Raw genomic sequence first — 14,735 nt, forward strand, 5'->3', positions numbered from 1 at the left:
TTAAGTACTTCATTGAATCCCTTTAAAATATATAGTGCAACTAAAACATGGTAACAGAATATAAAATCGTACATACATATTGTGCATACACAATAGCAATAGGAAAAGACTTATAAGATTATATAGTCCATATCAATGCAAGATTGCCTCTTGTACTATATTTTAAGTGTCTTTTTCCCAAGAGGATGTCCAGAACTTCCCTTAGTAGACATTCACAGTCTAAGACATCTGTAAAAGAGTTCTTTCATCCATAATTTCATTTTATTACTCTTAGATATATCTATGCATCACTATGTATTTTCTCTGCCATTTTGGAGATTATGCTTAGGAATTATTTTTAGACTTCTGTCCCCTCTTACTCATCTCTCATCCAAGCTGTTCAAATTTAGCCTTTTAATTCTTACTCACTGAGAAGCTGGAAAGGCTGACTTATGATTTTTGCTGATCTATTTACGGAGAAATAGATAAACAAGTTACAAAGAGAACATATGTAATTTGGTCGAATGAAGACAGCCTATTAAATGACTTCATTAATGAATTTCTTCATGTATCTTGGTAACAACTAATAGACATATACATACTGTGTTTTAACTTTGTAGCCTTTTACATTTTCAGATTTTTTTTGATAGTTTACAATCTATCACATTCTTGGAATCTGAGCTCCCCCTTGTGGCAGACTTCAATATAATAATATAATATATGGAGATATACCATCTCATAGAACTGAACGGGACCTTGAGAGGTCATTGAGTCCAGTCCCCTGCCCTCACAGCAGGACCAAGTACCATCCCTGACAGATTTGCCTCAGAACCCTAAATGGCCCCCTGAAGGGCTGAACTCACAAGCTTGGGTTTAGCAGGCCAATGATCAATCCACTGAGCTATCCCTTCCCCCTTTTAAATTCCTTCAGCACCTTTTAAATTCCCATGGATGTTAACCATTGTTTAATCCAGTGGCTGAAGTATCTACTTTACATTCTGAGGAGTGTGGCTGGAGATCATATCTGTTTGAAGTTTCTTTCACTTTTAAATTTTTCCTTTTTCCCCTCTTCCATCACCTCAATTACTGCTACATGGATTGTGTTTCTGATACAAAGTGTTTATGGCACTCTACAGACACGACATAACTTCTCACCTGTACCAGAGAAGTTTACAATCTAAATGAGACAGATAACCATGAAAGATTACAAACATACATAAAGGGCAATGGAAGAAAAGGGCAAGTGCAGACCTTTCTCAAAAAATATTCTTCATTTAAGAAATATTTAAAAGCTCTCAAAAGAAAACACATTCCATGGCCTTTAAATGCTGACATGTTCTCTGCCAGCAAACTAAATGCTCTCTCACTATGGAACAGATTTCATAATTTTTAAGACTTCTGGATGAGTGCCTAAAATAAAAAACATATTTCATCCTCTGTGAAAAGCTGCCGAAGAAAGCAAATGCGCATCCTTTCAAGATAATTCAAATGAATTCATGTGAAATTTTACTACTTATATGTCCTAACAGAGCTGTAATATATACCCCTAGTGTGTCTAGAGTTTTAAAGAGATTAAACAAAGGAGTCAGAAAATTTCAAATACACTCTTATACAAAGTGAGCTATATGCTAGATCACTTTTCCATAAGATCTACTTTGTGAAGTGAGCTAAGGCACTCACCTCCTGTGACTTCACACATAGGTGTAATTGCTGAGTCATCAACTGGCACGCCTGCTATCTGCTCTGATTCTGGAGTTGTGATGCCAGGCAAACGCAGAACTAAAGCAAATAGTCTCTGATCCCAGCGGAAAGGTTCCTTAGTCAATTCACTTCCAGGTAAAGGAGAATTGAGAGGTAAATGAAGCTGAAAAGAAAAATATTTATTTTTTTTTCACAAAATAGAGAATTCAAAAAGTCAAGTATCTATATGGCTACAATTTATTGTACAATTCAACCACAAAGATACGTAACCCAGAAAAGCTTACAATATAACAAAGATCAGATATTTTATATTTAATACGGAATCTATAACTTGGTCAGCATTGAACAAACTCATTTCACAGCAACAGAAAAAGCAAACTTAAGAGCCAAAAACCAAAATAGGGAATACCTTCTAAAAATGTACATTTACTTTTACGTTCTTTAACCTTGTTTTATTGAGAGTTCCTACAAACAGAACTGCATTACACTCTCCTTTGCCTAAAATGTACTAAAATCAAAATTGTTTTTGGTGAGCAATGTAAGGATCCAGACTCATTTCAGAAAGTGTTTCTCTGTATTCATTTTGAAGATAAATGAAAACCACTGAACAAAACTACTGAAGTGGCAGACCAGAATATTGGTGGGAATGATAATCCTGCACAAGAAACATTTCAGTGCTATCATTATCAAAATCTAGATCCCATGATAGTCTTTGGTCCAGGCTCTCCAGCTTCCACAGCAGCTTACTTGAATAGTCGTCCTGCAGGCTGAAGGCTGAAAACCAGTCTCCCTATTCCAATGCTGTAATGCTCGCAAAGACATGACCATCTTTAATTTTTCCATCTGACAAACTTGTGGAAATGTCTGAAGCCTTTTATGGCTCTTCAACCTTTTTTCCTTTAGGGTAGTAGGAAATAACAAGAGTAGAACCCCTTGTCTTGTAGATGTTGAGGTACTGGTTCTATGGCTCCTAGCTGGAGGAAGTGATCTATCTTATGTCATATAGTAACTCTTGTGAGAAAGGTCCTTGAAGAGGAATGAGAAAGGGTGTTATGAAGGAAGAAGGGAGATAAACTGAATGCAGTATCCAGTTCAAACAATCACTAGGTCCCATCAAGTCTTATGTGCCTTCCCAGACACTTCAGAACACTGCCAATCAACAGCCAAATGGATGTGAAACAATGGTCGGCTGTGTCAGTCGGGGAGTGGTGTAATGGTGCCTCAAACTGTCCATCAAAAGTGGGGTGTAAATATAGAGGACTAGGGATGAAGATTGTGGGCCAGATGGTTTGAATTTAGGGAATTTCCATTTATTTACAGCTAACAGTGGAGCTGAATTTAATTTTGAGACATGTGGTCTATGCTGGGATTGGAGGCTAAATTGTCTTTTTTGTCCAGTGTATAGACACCCAGTGACTGGAGTAGAAGCCCTGGAATTCTTTAGGATATAATGGGAGATGTCAATCTCCTCAGCAAAGAGCTTCATACCCTCAAAAGGGAAGGTCCTCAACCATGGATTGCTTCTCTTTAGGGAATCCTTACAAATGTCATAATGCTCATTGCATTACCTCAGCAGTAGAGCAGGACGACAGGCAGCCACTTCAAGGGCAGATTGTAGTGATGTCTTTGCCACTAGCTGGCTCTCCTGGTTAATGGCCTTGAATGAGTTATGATGTACTTCTGGTTCTGGTTCTCTTAATAAGAGGGTGTCTGTTGGTTCTACACTAGGGTCATTGACACTTGCGGGAACTGTTCCATTTTAAGTCCTCCCATTCCCTGCCCTCCCATCGTGCAAAAAAAAGAGGACCAATTTCTGCAAACGTGAGTCAGCCGTGGGGGGGGGGGGGGGGGAGTGAGGGGGAGGGATATGCACTTTACATCCTTTCACTATATGGCCACTTTTTTGTAACATATATTGGATGCATATCAGGGATACCCTGTAGTAATTCAGCTTTGAGTAATTTATATAATCATATTTTGTCATGAGGTTCTAGGAGTTGGTGCTAAGAAACAGTAGAGTGGCTCAACAGTATACTTTTCTACAAAACATATCAAATCATTTCCAACCTTTGTCATAGGAATAAGCTCTTAGACTAGTGTTCTTGACCAGGAGAGTTGAGAAAGCCCACAACAATGGAGCTGAGTGATGGGTGAGAGAATAAGAGATTCCATAGTAGGAGCATAGCCTTTTTTGTCTGCATGCTTGCAGGTAAGGGCCCCGATGATGGGGTTTGGCACACAGCCTTTGCCAGGTCTAAAATGGCCTCATTAATCAGGATGGTAATCTTTGAGGAGGCTCAAAAAAGGAGGATATTAAGCAGTTGGTGAGTATCTTCAGCTTCTTCTAATGCAATCTGAAGAATGTCTGCCATCTTCTTTGTCAGTTGCTGAAAAAGATGCAAGATGACTGCCAAAGATGGTGAAGAAGGCATGACTGCTTCATATTGAGAGGAGATGGTCTTCAGAATCACTTTCTCCTTGTTACCTGTTTCCAGTTCATCTAAATAACAAGATGTTTCTGAACCTCTGGATGGTGTGGCCAAGGGAGCATGCCCTCAAGGGTTCTTGGTGAAGCTCAGAGCTCTAGAAGTGTGCTGGCAGTGCACCACCCAATGATCCCAATAAGGCCATTGGGGTGGCAGCAGCACAGAGCCCAGTGGTGGTACCCATGGGTGGCCATTCCTGAAGGGCGGTGGAGCAGTCATCTGTGGGTGTGTCCTTGAGCTCCTTTGGTAATGAAAACTACATGAAGGATGAGAAGAATATTAAAACACTACTGTCTCAGGCTTGCTGTCTGAACCTTTGCTAGACAACAGAGGAACATGGCATAGCAGTGGAGATATTTCCTGTGCTTGGAAGAGGCTCAGTACCAAGAAGAAGGGATTCCAGTGCATCTAGCATGCTGAGGTCTCTTGAATGTCAGAGTTCAGTCTGTATCCATCATCTTGGCATCAATGTCAGTGTCTGGGGGACAGGTATCTTGTCAACACTGGTTGCTACTGTCCTGATCAAGCCACTTACACCTGCCAATGAACCAGCGCCCATGCCCATGAGGTCTGTGTGCCTTTCAGCAACACTGGTTATTGTTGGTTTCTGAACTGACATAGCCTCAGTGCTGAAGATAGCCATAAGAAATAACCATCTTGCTCATTATCTTGGGACTCACTAAAGAGGCATTCTGCTTTCTTAGAAGATCTGAGAGAGGAGTCCACAGCCTACTTCTTTGATCCACAGCCCTTAGATGTGGAAGACGTGTGTCTATCAGATGATCAGGGTTGGAGAGCTGCCACTACGAAAATATTCTTCTGGCACAGTCTTTGTGGGATCTTGGCCAGTGTGATTAGCAAAGATCATGCTTTTGTTATATGAGGTCTTGGTCAAGGTACTGAATGCTGAGAGGATCTATCTGCGATCAAGATTGCTTATTTACAAGTGAGGGACTTTTTGAATCTTGGCAAATTAAGAATAGCCTGCTGCTGAAAAGGACCCCGGATGGGGGAGAAAAGGTGGGAAGAAAAAAATAAAGTGTTTTTTTTTTTTTTTTTTTTTTAAGGATAGAGAAAGAAAGGGGAAAACAACAAGAATTATAACTCAGAGAGTAATTATAGGTAAGTAAAATTAAGATGATAGTCTTAATGGACTGCTCCATCTCTAGCCAGGGTGGCTGAGGAGGAATTGAGAAAGGTTAACTAACACACACACACACACACACACACACACACACACACACACACACACGATAGCCTTGTGATGCAGCTTAAGGAGAGACAACATGTATAGGGGCCCAATGGACACTGCTACTGAAGTTCTCCAAAAAGCAGCACCAGGACAAACAAGGACACTGCTCAAAGAACTTTCCAGGTGCAATCATTCTGGACATCCAATGTAGTACTTATTGAAACAGCAGTAAGACACATTGCAGAACTTCTAAAGTTAGTCTACAATCAGTAAGCCTGATGGCTAATTAACACAAAAAGGAGAGTGCTGCCCCAGGCCTGATCTACACTAGGAAATTAGGTCAAACTTAACTGCATTAGGTCAATTTTCTCAACAATAAGTATACGCCATCAATCTTCTTCCAATGACTTTAAAGATTACATCGATATCAGTATTCCAGCTTTTCATAAGGAGTTATGATAAATTTAAGCTAGCAAGGTCTGCTTTAGAGTACTGCAGATGCAGCACTGTGAAAGTCGACATTTTTGGCATCTGGGAAGAGTCCCACAGTGCTCTGCTTTGACTGCTCTGGCAAGGACTTTCAACTCTGCTGCTCTCCAAGAACACTGGAAAAGACCTGGGAAAATATGAATTTCATTTCTTGAGAGGCCAGCATGGCAAGCAGATCTCAAAGCAGGCAGCACATTTGACCATGAATGCCCAGGGTTGAAAACTAATTCCAGCATAGAGCATGCAGGAGACCCTGCACCTCATTCTGTGAGGTGAGAAATCAGTTCATACAGAAATATAAACAGCAAAAGAAATGTTTATATCTATGCCAACTTCACACAAAAAAAACAACAACAAATGGTCTGGTAGCACTTCATAGACTAACAAAACATGTAGATGGTATCATGAGCTTTCGTGGGCACAGCCCACTTCTTCAGATGACCAGAGTTATGAGTAGGGGATAGCATAACTCCAGTCATCTGAAGAAGTGGGCTGTGCCCACGAAAGCTCATGATACCATTTACGTGGTTTCTTAGTCTATGAAGTGCTACCAGACCATTTGTTGTTTTTTTCTGTAACAGACTAACTCGGCTATCCCCTGAAGCTCCTAACTTCACAAAGGGCATGGTGGAGAAAGGATACATCAGGGACACCCAGCAGTGCCATGTGAAATTAAAGGAGCTCAGACAAAAGTACCTGAAGACAAAGGAAGCAAACAGATGGTCTGAGTCAGTGTGACAAACACACTACTTCTATGAGCAGCTGCATGAGATTCGGGGGGAGATGCAACCAACTTCCTAAGCCAGTCCATGGATTTCTCCCAAGACACTCCTCTGGACGCCTCAGGCAGCAGTACAGTGGACAGTGTGGATGAGGAAGTAGAGAAGGAGGAGAATGGTCAGCAAGCGAGAACATCCCATCTCACTGACAGCCAGGACCTATTGGAGACAATCCTCTCCTTCCAAGACATCTCACTGCTGGGCTTTGACAGCAGGGAGGGCACTTCTTGTGAGTTCACCTTTTCAATCATGCTACATGTGGGTTAAGGTGATTGGGTGCGATCTGTGGCAGCCACCCTGCCTATACAGCGAGGGCTCCCCAGAACTATTCATTAATGTGCCTAGAGATGGAGTGGGAATCCTACTTGCACATCTCCATAAAGCGCTCTCAAGGTTTCTGGGAAGGCCAGTCTTATGCCTTCCTCCCCAGAAGGATACCTTTCCACAACAAACCAGCAGTAAGTGGTCTGGCATCACTGCAGCACAAAGTCCAGGTTTCTGGCCACATTCACTCAACATTTGCTCCCTATCACTTTGTGTGACTAGAGAAGACTGATAATGTTCATGGCAACCTGGATGAAGTGGAGGAAGATATGTTACTGATACCACAGCAGTACACCTATTTGCTCATCCCCAACAAAGCATTATTTGAGTCCCTGCCCTGGTAACACACCACCATGGTCCCAGTTTGCAAACATAGGCACTTGCCTAGCTATGGGAGCTGCTATTTGCAAGAACTGTGTCACACATGCTTTCAAAGTGGAAGCAAAAGAGTGACCCCCAACCTGTCCCTTACCATGCCTCCCACCAAACTGAGTCCATCTGCTTCCTTAAGATCTTTGGTGTACCTGATGCACAGTGAGTGCTTAAAGCATAACTGGCCTTGTATATAACACATGCCTATTGTCTTGGACAGATCTTTCTTTATGCTAAGATATTAGGTTCTGTGTTCCACAATATAACTCCTGTAAAATCTGCCTTTCATTTACATTACAGGGAATGCAACTGCAAGCCTAATGCGCACTTCCCCAGGTCCAGCTATTCCCATTTTTTGGCTAAGACAAAAATGTAGCAGGGACGGCATATTCAATGGCACAATTAAGCGAATTAAGTGACTGGAGGAAAACGTTGCTGCAGGAGAAGTGGAACGTGAGGACAGAAAAGCATGCAGAGCATGTGAAGTAAAAACACAAGAAAACATCTTGAGGGTCATGTCGGAGCTGGTGACATGTGGTAAACTCACAGGACAGCCAGATCACAGACAACCCCTCTGGCCCATGTTGACCCACATTCCCTCCTCACCAAGTTCTATAGCCTCCTCTCCCAGGAGCCCTAGAATGCTGGTGGGGAGGGGAAGAAGGTGAGTCATTGGTAGCCTCAGTTTCAACCCCTCAGGGTTGTATTCTGGAACAAAAGGATGTCATTCTCACACCTATGTGATTACTGAATTGGGGGATCGTAATATGCCACTTTCTCTTCTCCCCGCCCCCACCGGTAACGCCCACCCTAAACTCCTTTTCTGTCCATGCTTCTTTGTTTTCCCTAAATAAAAAAGCATGATTTCTCAAAAACAGTTCCTTTATTGCTTGTGTTGCATGGAGGGCAGAGGTAATACAGGCAAGCACACTTAATGCAGGGGGCACCTCATTAAGAGCAACATGCGTGACTATCATATCACTGGTCATTCACAAACCTGTTTTTCAAAGCCTCTCTGATTTGCAATACCCCTGAATGTGTTCTCCTTATTGCCCTGGTGTCAGACTATTCATAATTACTAAGGGCTGAGCCTTAGCTATCCATCCTGTCATAAAATTTCCCCTCTTACTTTCACAGATATTATGGAGCACAAAGCAGGCTGCCACAACAATGAGAACATTATTTTCGCTGAAGTCTAACATAGTCAATAAACTGCAACACACATCCTTTACATATCCAAAAGTACATTCTATCACCATTCTGAACTTGCTCAGTCTGTAGTTAAACTGCTCTTTACTGCAGTCCAGGCTGCCTATGTATGACTATGAGCCACAGAAGGGATAGGCTGGGTCTCCAAGGCTAACTCTATTGACATTTCAACAGCCTGATGTTAATTTTCTGGTCTGGAAAGAAAGTTCCATCTTGCAGTTTTAGTTCCTAAAGATGCATGCATCATGCACCTTTCCCAACCATCCCATACTGATGTCAGTGAAACAACTCTTGTGGTTCACCTACAACACAACAGAGAAATACCCCTTGCAGCTTACGTACTCTTTGGGAAGGTGGTTGGATGCCAAGATGGACATGTGCACTCCATCTATCGCCCCACAATAGTTAGGGAACTCCATCACAGCAAAGCCATCCACTATGCTCTGAACATTTCCCAGAGTCGCTACCCTTTCTAGCAGAAGGGTATTGATTGCCTTGGCTACTTGGATCATAGCATTCCTACCCCCCACTACTCCGCCTCCATGATTTACCCACTCTAAATTGATTCCCAACTGACTGATAGCTGTCTGGCATTTCAAGCTTCCACAGGACTTTTTCCACTCACTTCTCAACTGTCAGAGTGGATCTCATTTTGGTATTGCTACACTTCATTTAAACTAGGCTCGACGGGGGCAGGTGACCAAAGCCCACAGGTAGGTGAAGAACATGGAGAGACCTGGGAGGCAAAATCAAATCAGTATCTTAGATGCCTATACAGGCAGTCCCCGAGTTACGCGGCTCTGACTTATGTCGGATCCGCACTTACGAACGGGGCTCTCTCGCCCTGGAGCTCGCAGGCAGCAGGACTGCCCAGAGCGCAGCAGCCCTGCTGCCTGCGAGCTCCGGGGCAAGAAAAGCTGCTCCGGGTGCCCCTGGTCTGCTGGGGACCGTCTCCAGCAGACCAGGGACAACTGGAGCAAAGCCGGGGAGGCGGAGGGGTCCCGCGCCTCTGAGGCTTTGCTCTGGCAAAGCCTCAGAGGCACGGGACTCCGCCACCGCTGCCGCTTTGCTCCCGGTGTCCCTGGTCTGCTGGAGACGGTTCCCAGCAGACCAGGGACACCTGGAGCAAAGCCGGGGAGGTGGAGAGGTCCCGCGCCTCTGAGGCTTTGCCGGAGCAAAGTCTCAGAGGCGCGGCACCCCGCCACCGCTGCGGCTTTGCTCCCCGTGTCCCTGGTCTGCTGGGGGGGGGGGGGCGCAGCTAGTGGCCCCCCCCCAGCAGACCAGGGAGATGTGGAGCAAAGCCCCGGGCCTGTGGTAGAGCAGGTGGGGGGCTGCCGGTTGGTCCCGCAGCACCGCTCCTTGGCGCTACTGGACCGACCCGGCAGCACCCCAGCTGCTCTGCCCCAGGAGTCCTGATTCAGCCACTGCTGCTCAGTTTCAGCAGCGGCTGAATCAGGACACCTGGGGCAGAGCAGCTGGGGTGCTGCCGGGTCGGTCCAGTAGCGCCGAGGAGAGGCGGCGCTACTGGACCAACCCAGCAGCACCCCAGCTGCTCTGCCCCAGGCGTCCCCAAGTCAGCCGCTGCTGAAACTGACCAGTGGCTGACTACAGGAAGCACCTGCCCCGGGCTTCCTGGAATCAGCCGCTGATCAGTTTCAGCAGCAGCTGACTTGGGGATGCCTGGGGTTCTTAAGTTGAATCTGTATAAGTCAGAACTGGCGTCCAGATTCAGCCACTGTTGAAACTGATCAGTTTCAGCAGCGGCTGAATCTGGACGCCAGTTCCGACTTACCTACACATTCAACTTAAGAACAAACCTACAGTCCCTATCTTCTACGTAACCCGGGGACTGCCTGTATACAAATGCAAGGAGAATGGGTAATAAGCAGGAAGAACTTGAAGTGTTAATAAACAAATGTGACTGTGACATAGTTAGTATCACAGAGACTTGGAGGGATAACACACATGACTGAAATATTGGTATAAAAGAATACAGCTTACACATGAAAGATAAGCGGGGAAAACAGGGAGGAGGTGGTTGCCTTATATATTAAACATGTATACACTTGGACTGAGGTGGAGATGGATGTAGGAGACAGACTTGTTGAGGGTCTCTGGGTTAGGTTAAAAGGGGTAAAAAACAAGGGTAATGTCATGCTAGGATTCTACTATAGTAGACCACCTACCCAGGCAGAAAAGGTAGATGAGGCTTTTTTAAAACAACTAACTAAATCATTATTGAAAACAAAGATGCTGATATACCAAGCGTGCGTATTAAGTGTCTTGCTTTATGGATCTGAGACCTGGACTACCTACTCGTGCCAAGAGAAAAAAATTGAACAGTTTCCACCTTTGCAGAATTGTGAATATTAAGTGGTAAGACAAAGTTTCAAATGTAGATGTCCTATCAAGAGCTGGCATACCCAGTCTCATAACGATCCTTAACAACAGAAGAATCCGGTGGCTTGGCCACGTGAGGAGAATGAGTGATAAACACCTTCCCAAAGAAATCCTCTTTGGTGAACTAACAAGTGGAACAAGGACAAGAGGAAAGCCAAAGTTAAGATTCAAGGAAATATGTAAAAACACTATGAAAAAGTTAACATCAATCCAAACTCTTGGGAATTTACGTCATCAGATCACAACACCTGGTGACAATTATTACAACAGGGCACATCATTTTTCGATAGGACCTGTGCAAGTCATGCAAAAGAACTCCGTCTCAGAAGGAAACATTTTCAGACTCATGGAAATGGAAGTAGACTGGCATGTAGCTATTGTAATCGACTGTGCAAATCCAATATTGGATGCATAAGCCATGAAAGAAGTTGCAGATCCAGGCAAAACTCAGAGTGTCACTGCCGCTGCTTACCACCGTCTCTCAAGACGAATGGGCCATACATAACAAAATCATCCAAAGCACAGAATTTGGTGGTGATGGGGGACTTGAGCTATATAGATGTATGTTGGGAAACTAACACAGCGGAGCACAGATTATCCAGTAAGTTCTTGGACTGCATTGGAGACATTTTATTTCAGAAGGTTGAGGAAGCTACGGGGGGGAAGCGGTTCTAGATTTGATTTTAACAAATAGGGAGGAACTGTTTGAGAATTTGCTTGGGTGAAAGTGATCATGAAATCATAGAGTTCATGATTCTAAGGAATGGTAGGAGGGAAAACAGCAAAATAGAGACAATGGATTTCAGGAAGGCAAATTTTATTAAACTCAGAGAGCTGGTAGGTAAGGTCCCATGGGAAGCAAGACTAAGAGCAAAAACAACTGGCGAGAGTTGGCAGTTTTCCAAAGGGACATTATTAAGGGCCTAAAAGCCAACTATTCTGCTGTGCAAGAAAGATAAAAAGTATGACAAAAGTATTGGCTTAACCAGGAGATCTTGCATGATCTAAAAATCAAAAAAGAGCCATATAAAAAGTGGAAACTAGGGCAAATTACAAAGGATGAATATAAGCAAACCATACAGGTATGCAGGGGCAAGATTAGAAAGGCAACGGCACAAAATGAGCTCTAATTAGCTAAGTCATAACGGGTAACAAGAAGACATTCTACAAATATATTAGAAGCAAGAAAAAGACCAAGGACAGGGTACTCCCATTTCTCAGTGAAGAGGGAGAAACAACAGGAAACTTGGAAATGGCAGAGTTGCTTAAGGACTTCTTTGTTTCGGTCTTCAACAAGAAGTCTGATGATGAAGGAATGTCTAACATAGTGAATGCTAGTGGAAATAGGGTAGATTTAGAAGATAAAATTTAAAAAGTTAAACATTACTTAGAAAAGTTAGCTGTCTGCAAGTCACCAGGACCTGATTAAATGCATCCTAGAATACTCAAGGGGCTGATAGAGGAGTTATCTGAGCCTTTAATAATCATCTTTGAAAAATCATGGAAGTCAGGAGAGATTCCAGAAGACTGGAAAAGGGCAAATATAGTGCCCATCCATCAAAAAGGAAATAAGAACAAACCAGGAAACTACAGACCAGTCAGTTTAACTTCTGTGCCAGGAAAGATAATGGAACAAGTAATTAAGGAATTCATCTGCAAACATCTGAAAGAAAATAAGGTGATAGATAACAACCAGCACGGATCTGTAAAGAACAAATCATGCCAAACCAATCTGATAGCTTTCTTTGATAGTATAACAAGTCTTGTGGATGAGGGAGAAGCAGTGGACATGGTATACTTAGACTTTAGTAAGGTGTGATCCGGTCTCACGTGATCTTCTTATCAATATACCAGGCAAATACAACTTAGATAGGACTACTATAAGGTGGGCGCACAACTGGCTGGATAACTGTAGTTATTAATGGTTCACAATCATGAAAGTAGTTATTAATGGTTCACAATCATGCTGGAAGAGCATAACAAGTGGGGTTCTGCAGCGGTGAGTTTTGGAACTAATTCTGTTCAATAACATCAATGATTTAGATATTGTCATAAAAAGTACGCTTATTAAGTTTTCAGATGATACCAAACTGAGAAGGGTTGCAACAGCTTTAGAGAATAGGCTCATAATTCAAAATGATCTGGACAAACGGTCTGAGTTACGCAGTTACACAGGAGCTTTGAAAGCATGGAATAGATAGATAACCCTCTGCTTCACGTTTTATAAAAGAAGAAAAAAAGCAAATGCTTTCAATAGCTAAAGTGATGCTTGCCCTTTCAATCTGCTTTTGCTGCTGCAAGTGGCCAGAGTGAACATTTTCCCAAATAAAACCCATCCCTTGAAATTAGTCATAGGTAGGGCCCTACCAAATTCACAATCTACTATGGCCCATTTCACAGACATACAATTTGAAAATTAGTAAATTTCATGCTTGTAAACTGTTTAAACCTAAAATGTCATGGTATTGTAACCTGGGGGCCCTGACCCAAAAAGATGGGGGGGGGGCACAAAACCTGTTGTAGGGAGGTCATGGGATTGTCACCCTCACTTCTGTGTAGCCTTCTGAGCTGTGCTCTGAAGGCAACAACCACAGGAGGCTCCAAGAGGTACATGTGGGTCTTATCTCCCCCTGTGCTGCAGGGAACACTCCAGCTAGGGGCTCCTCACTGCTAGTCCTGACTGGCTTAGAAGGGACAATACTTAGCTCTCTCTGCACAGCAGCAGCAAGTGCTACACCCTCTGCCCCACAATCAGCTGCAGGAACCTCAGGCTGCCACTCAATCTCAGGCACCACGAAGTGGATCTGGTCTGGTCCACCACTCCCACAGCCAGAGCAGTTTGCAGGGGACAAGCCCTGTCCATCCACTGCCCAATCAGAACTATGAAGCCTCCTTTAATGGTACACTCCTAGGAACAAGGGAACATCAGATTTCACAGGGAAGGGCTTATTCCATTTTTTTCACAGCTGTGAAATTGGTAGGACCCTAGTTATAGAGCACCAAAACCATGCATCCAATTCGTTACTGTTTTATATGTAGTATCCATTCCTGCTTTCTTATAATGAGAATAACAAATACAAAATGCCAATTGGCAAATCATATTAGAAGGCAGGCACGACAAAAAATAGGCACATTTGTGCTGCATGATCCAGAATCTTCTGGACTGGTATAGCTAGAAGATTTGTTTAACCATAAGAAACACAGTGCAGTGTCATCCCTTGAGGCTTCCATTAGACCAAGAACAGGATTGGACAAATTATAGTGTGCGCACTGAGGGAAGAGAGGTCTGTGAAAAGTTAGTTATCACCACTCTGAGCACATTTCTAAGGGAAGGAACTCATCTAGCGCCATTTCCCCAGTAAGCCCTAAAATTTCAAAACTGACATAGTATTCTGTTGATAATAGTAACAAATGTTGCATAAGGATCTAGTAATATGAGAAATTGTCTTTCCTTCATCAATGGACAAAAAGTGGTAGCCCATTTGCATACAGTTCCTGTTCCACATCCCAGCATGAAACCTAACTGGGAAAGGTCCAAGATATCTGTAACATATAGGAGTAATTGAAAACCACTTGCAAGAACTATCTGGTTAATTTACTTGGAGAACAAAGGTTGGATACTAGGTGGCAGTTTGGTAAATCCACAGGGTCACAGATGGCTTTCCTGAAAATTGACTGTGGCTGTCCAGAGTCAGGCCTTAAAAATTCATGATGCCTTAAGTAACAACTAGGCTGGGGTACTGCCGTCACTCAGAGGATGGTAGAAAAATAGACATCTGCAGACTGTATAACGTTAGTCTAATA

The 14,735-nt window shown here is 43.3% G+C and overlaps 1 protein-coding gene across 4 annotated transcripts in view; it reads right to left on the reverse strand.

Annotated features, from left to right (window-relative positions):
- Positions 1-14,735, reverse strand: part of INTS6 (integrator complex subunit 6) — a 104,758-nt gene that overhangs the window by 53,663 nt on the left and 36,360 nt on the right. For all 4 annotated transcript variants that reach the window (XR_012900687.2, XM_075919091.2, XM_075919093.2 and 1 more), the window contains one exon: positions 1,660-1,843. Coding sequence is in view for 3 of the 4 variants with exons in the window: in XM_075919091.2 (XP_075775206.1) it covers positions 1,660-1,843 (184 nt within the window). In the remaining variant the exon portion in view is untranslated. The remainder of the gene's footprint in view (positions 1-1,659; positions 1,844-14,735) is intronic.

This window comes from Pelodiscus sinensis, chromosome 1 (genome assembly GCF_052426305.1).
Source record: "Pelodiscus sinensis isolate ZL-2025 chromosome 1, ASM5242630v1, whole genome shotgun sequence".
Taxonomy (NCBI): Eukaryota; Metazoa; Chordata; order Testudines; family Trionychidae; genus Pelodiscus; species Pelodiscus sinensis.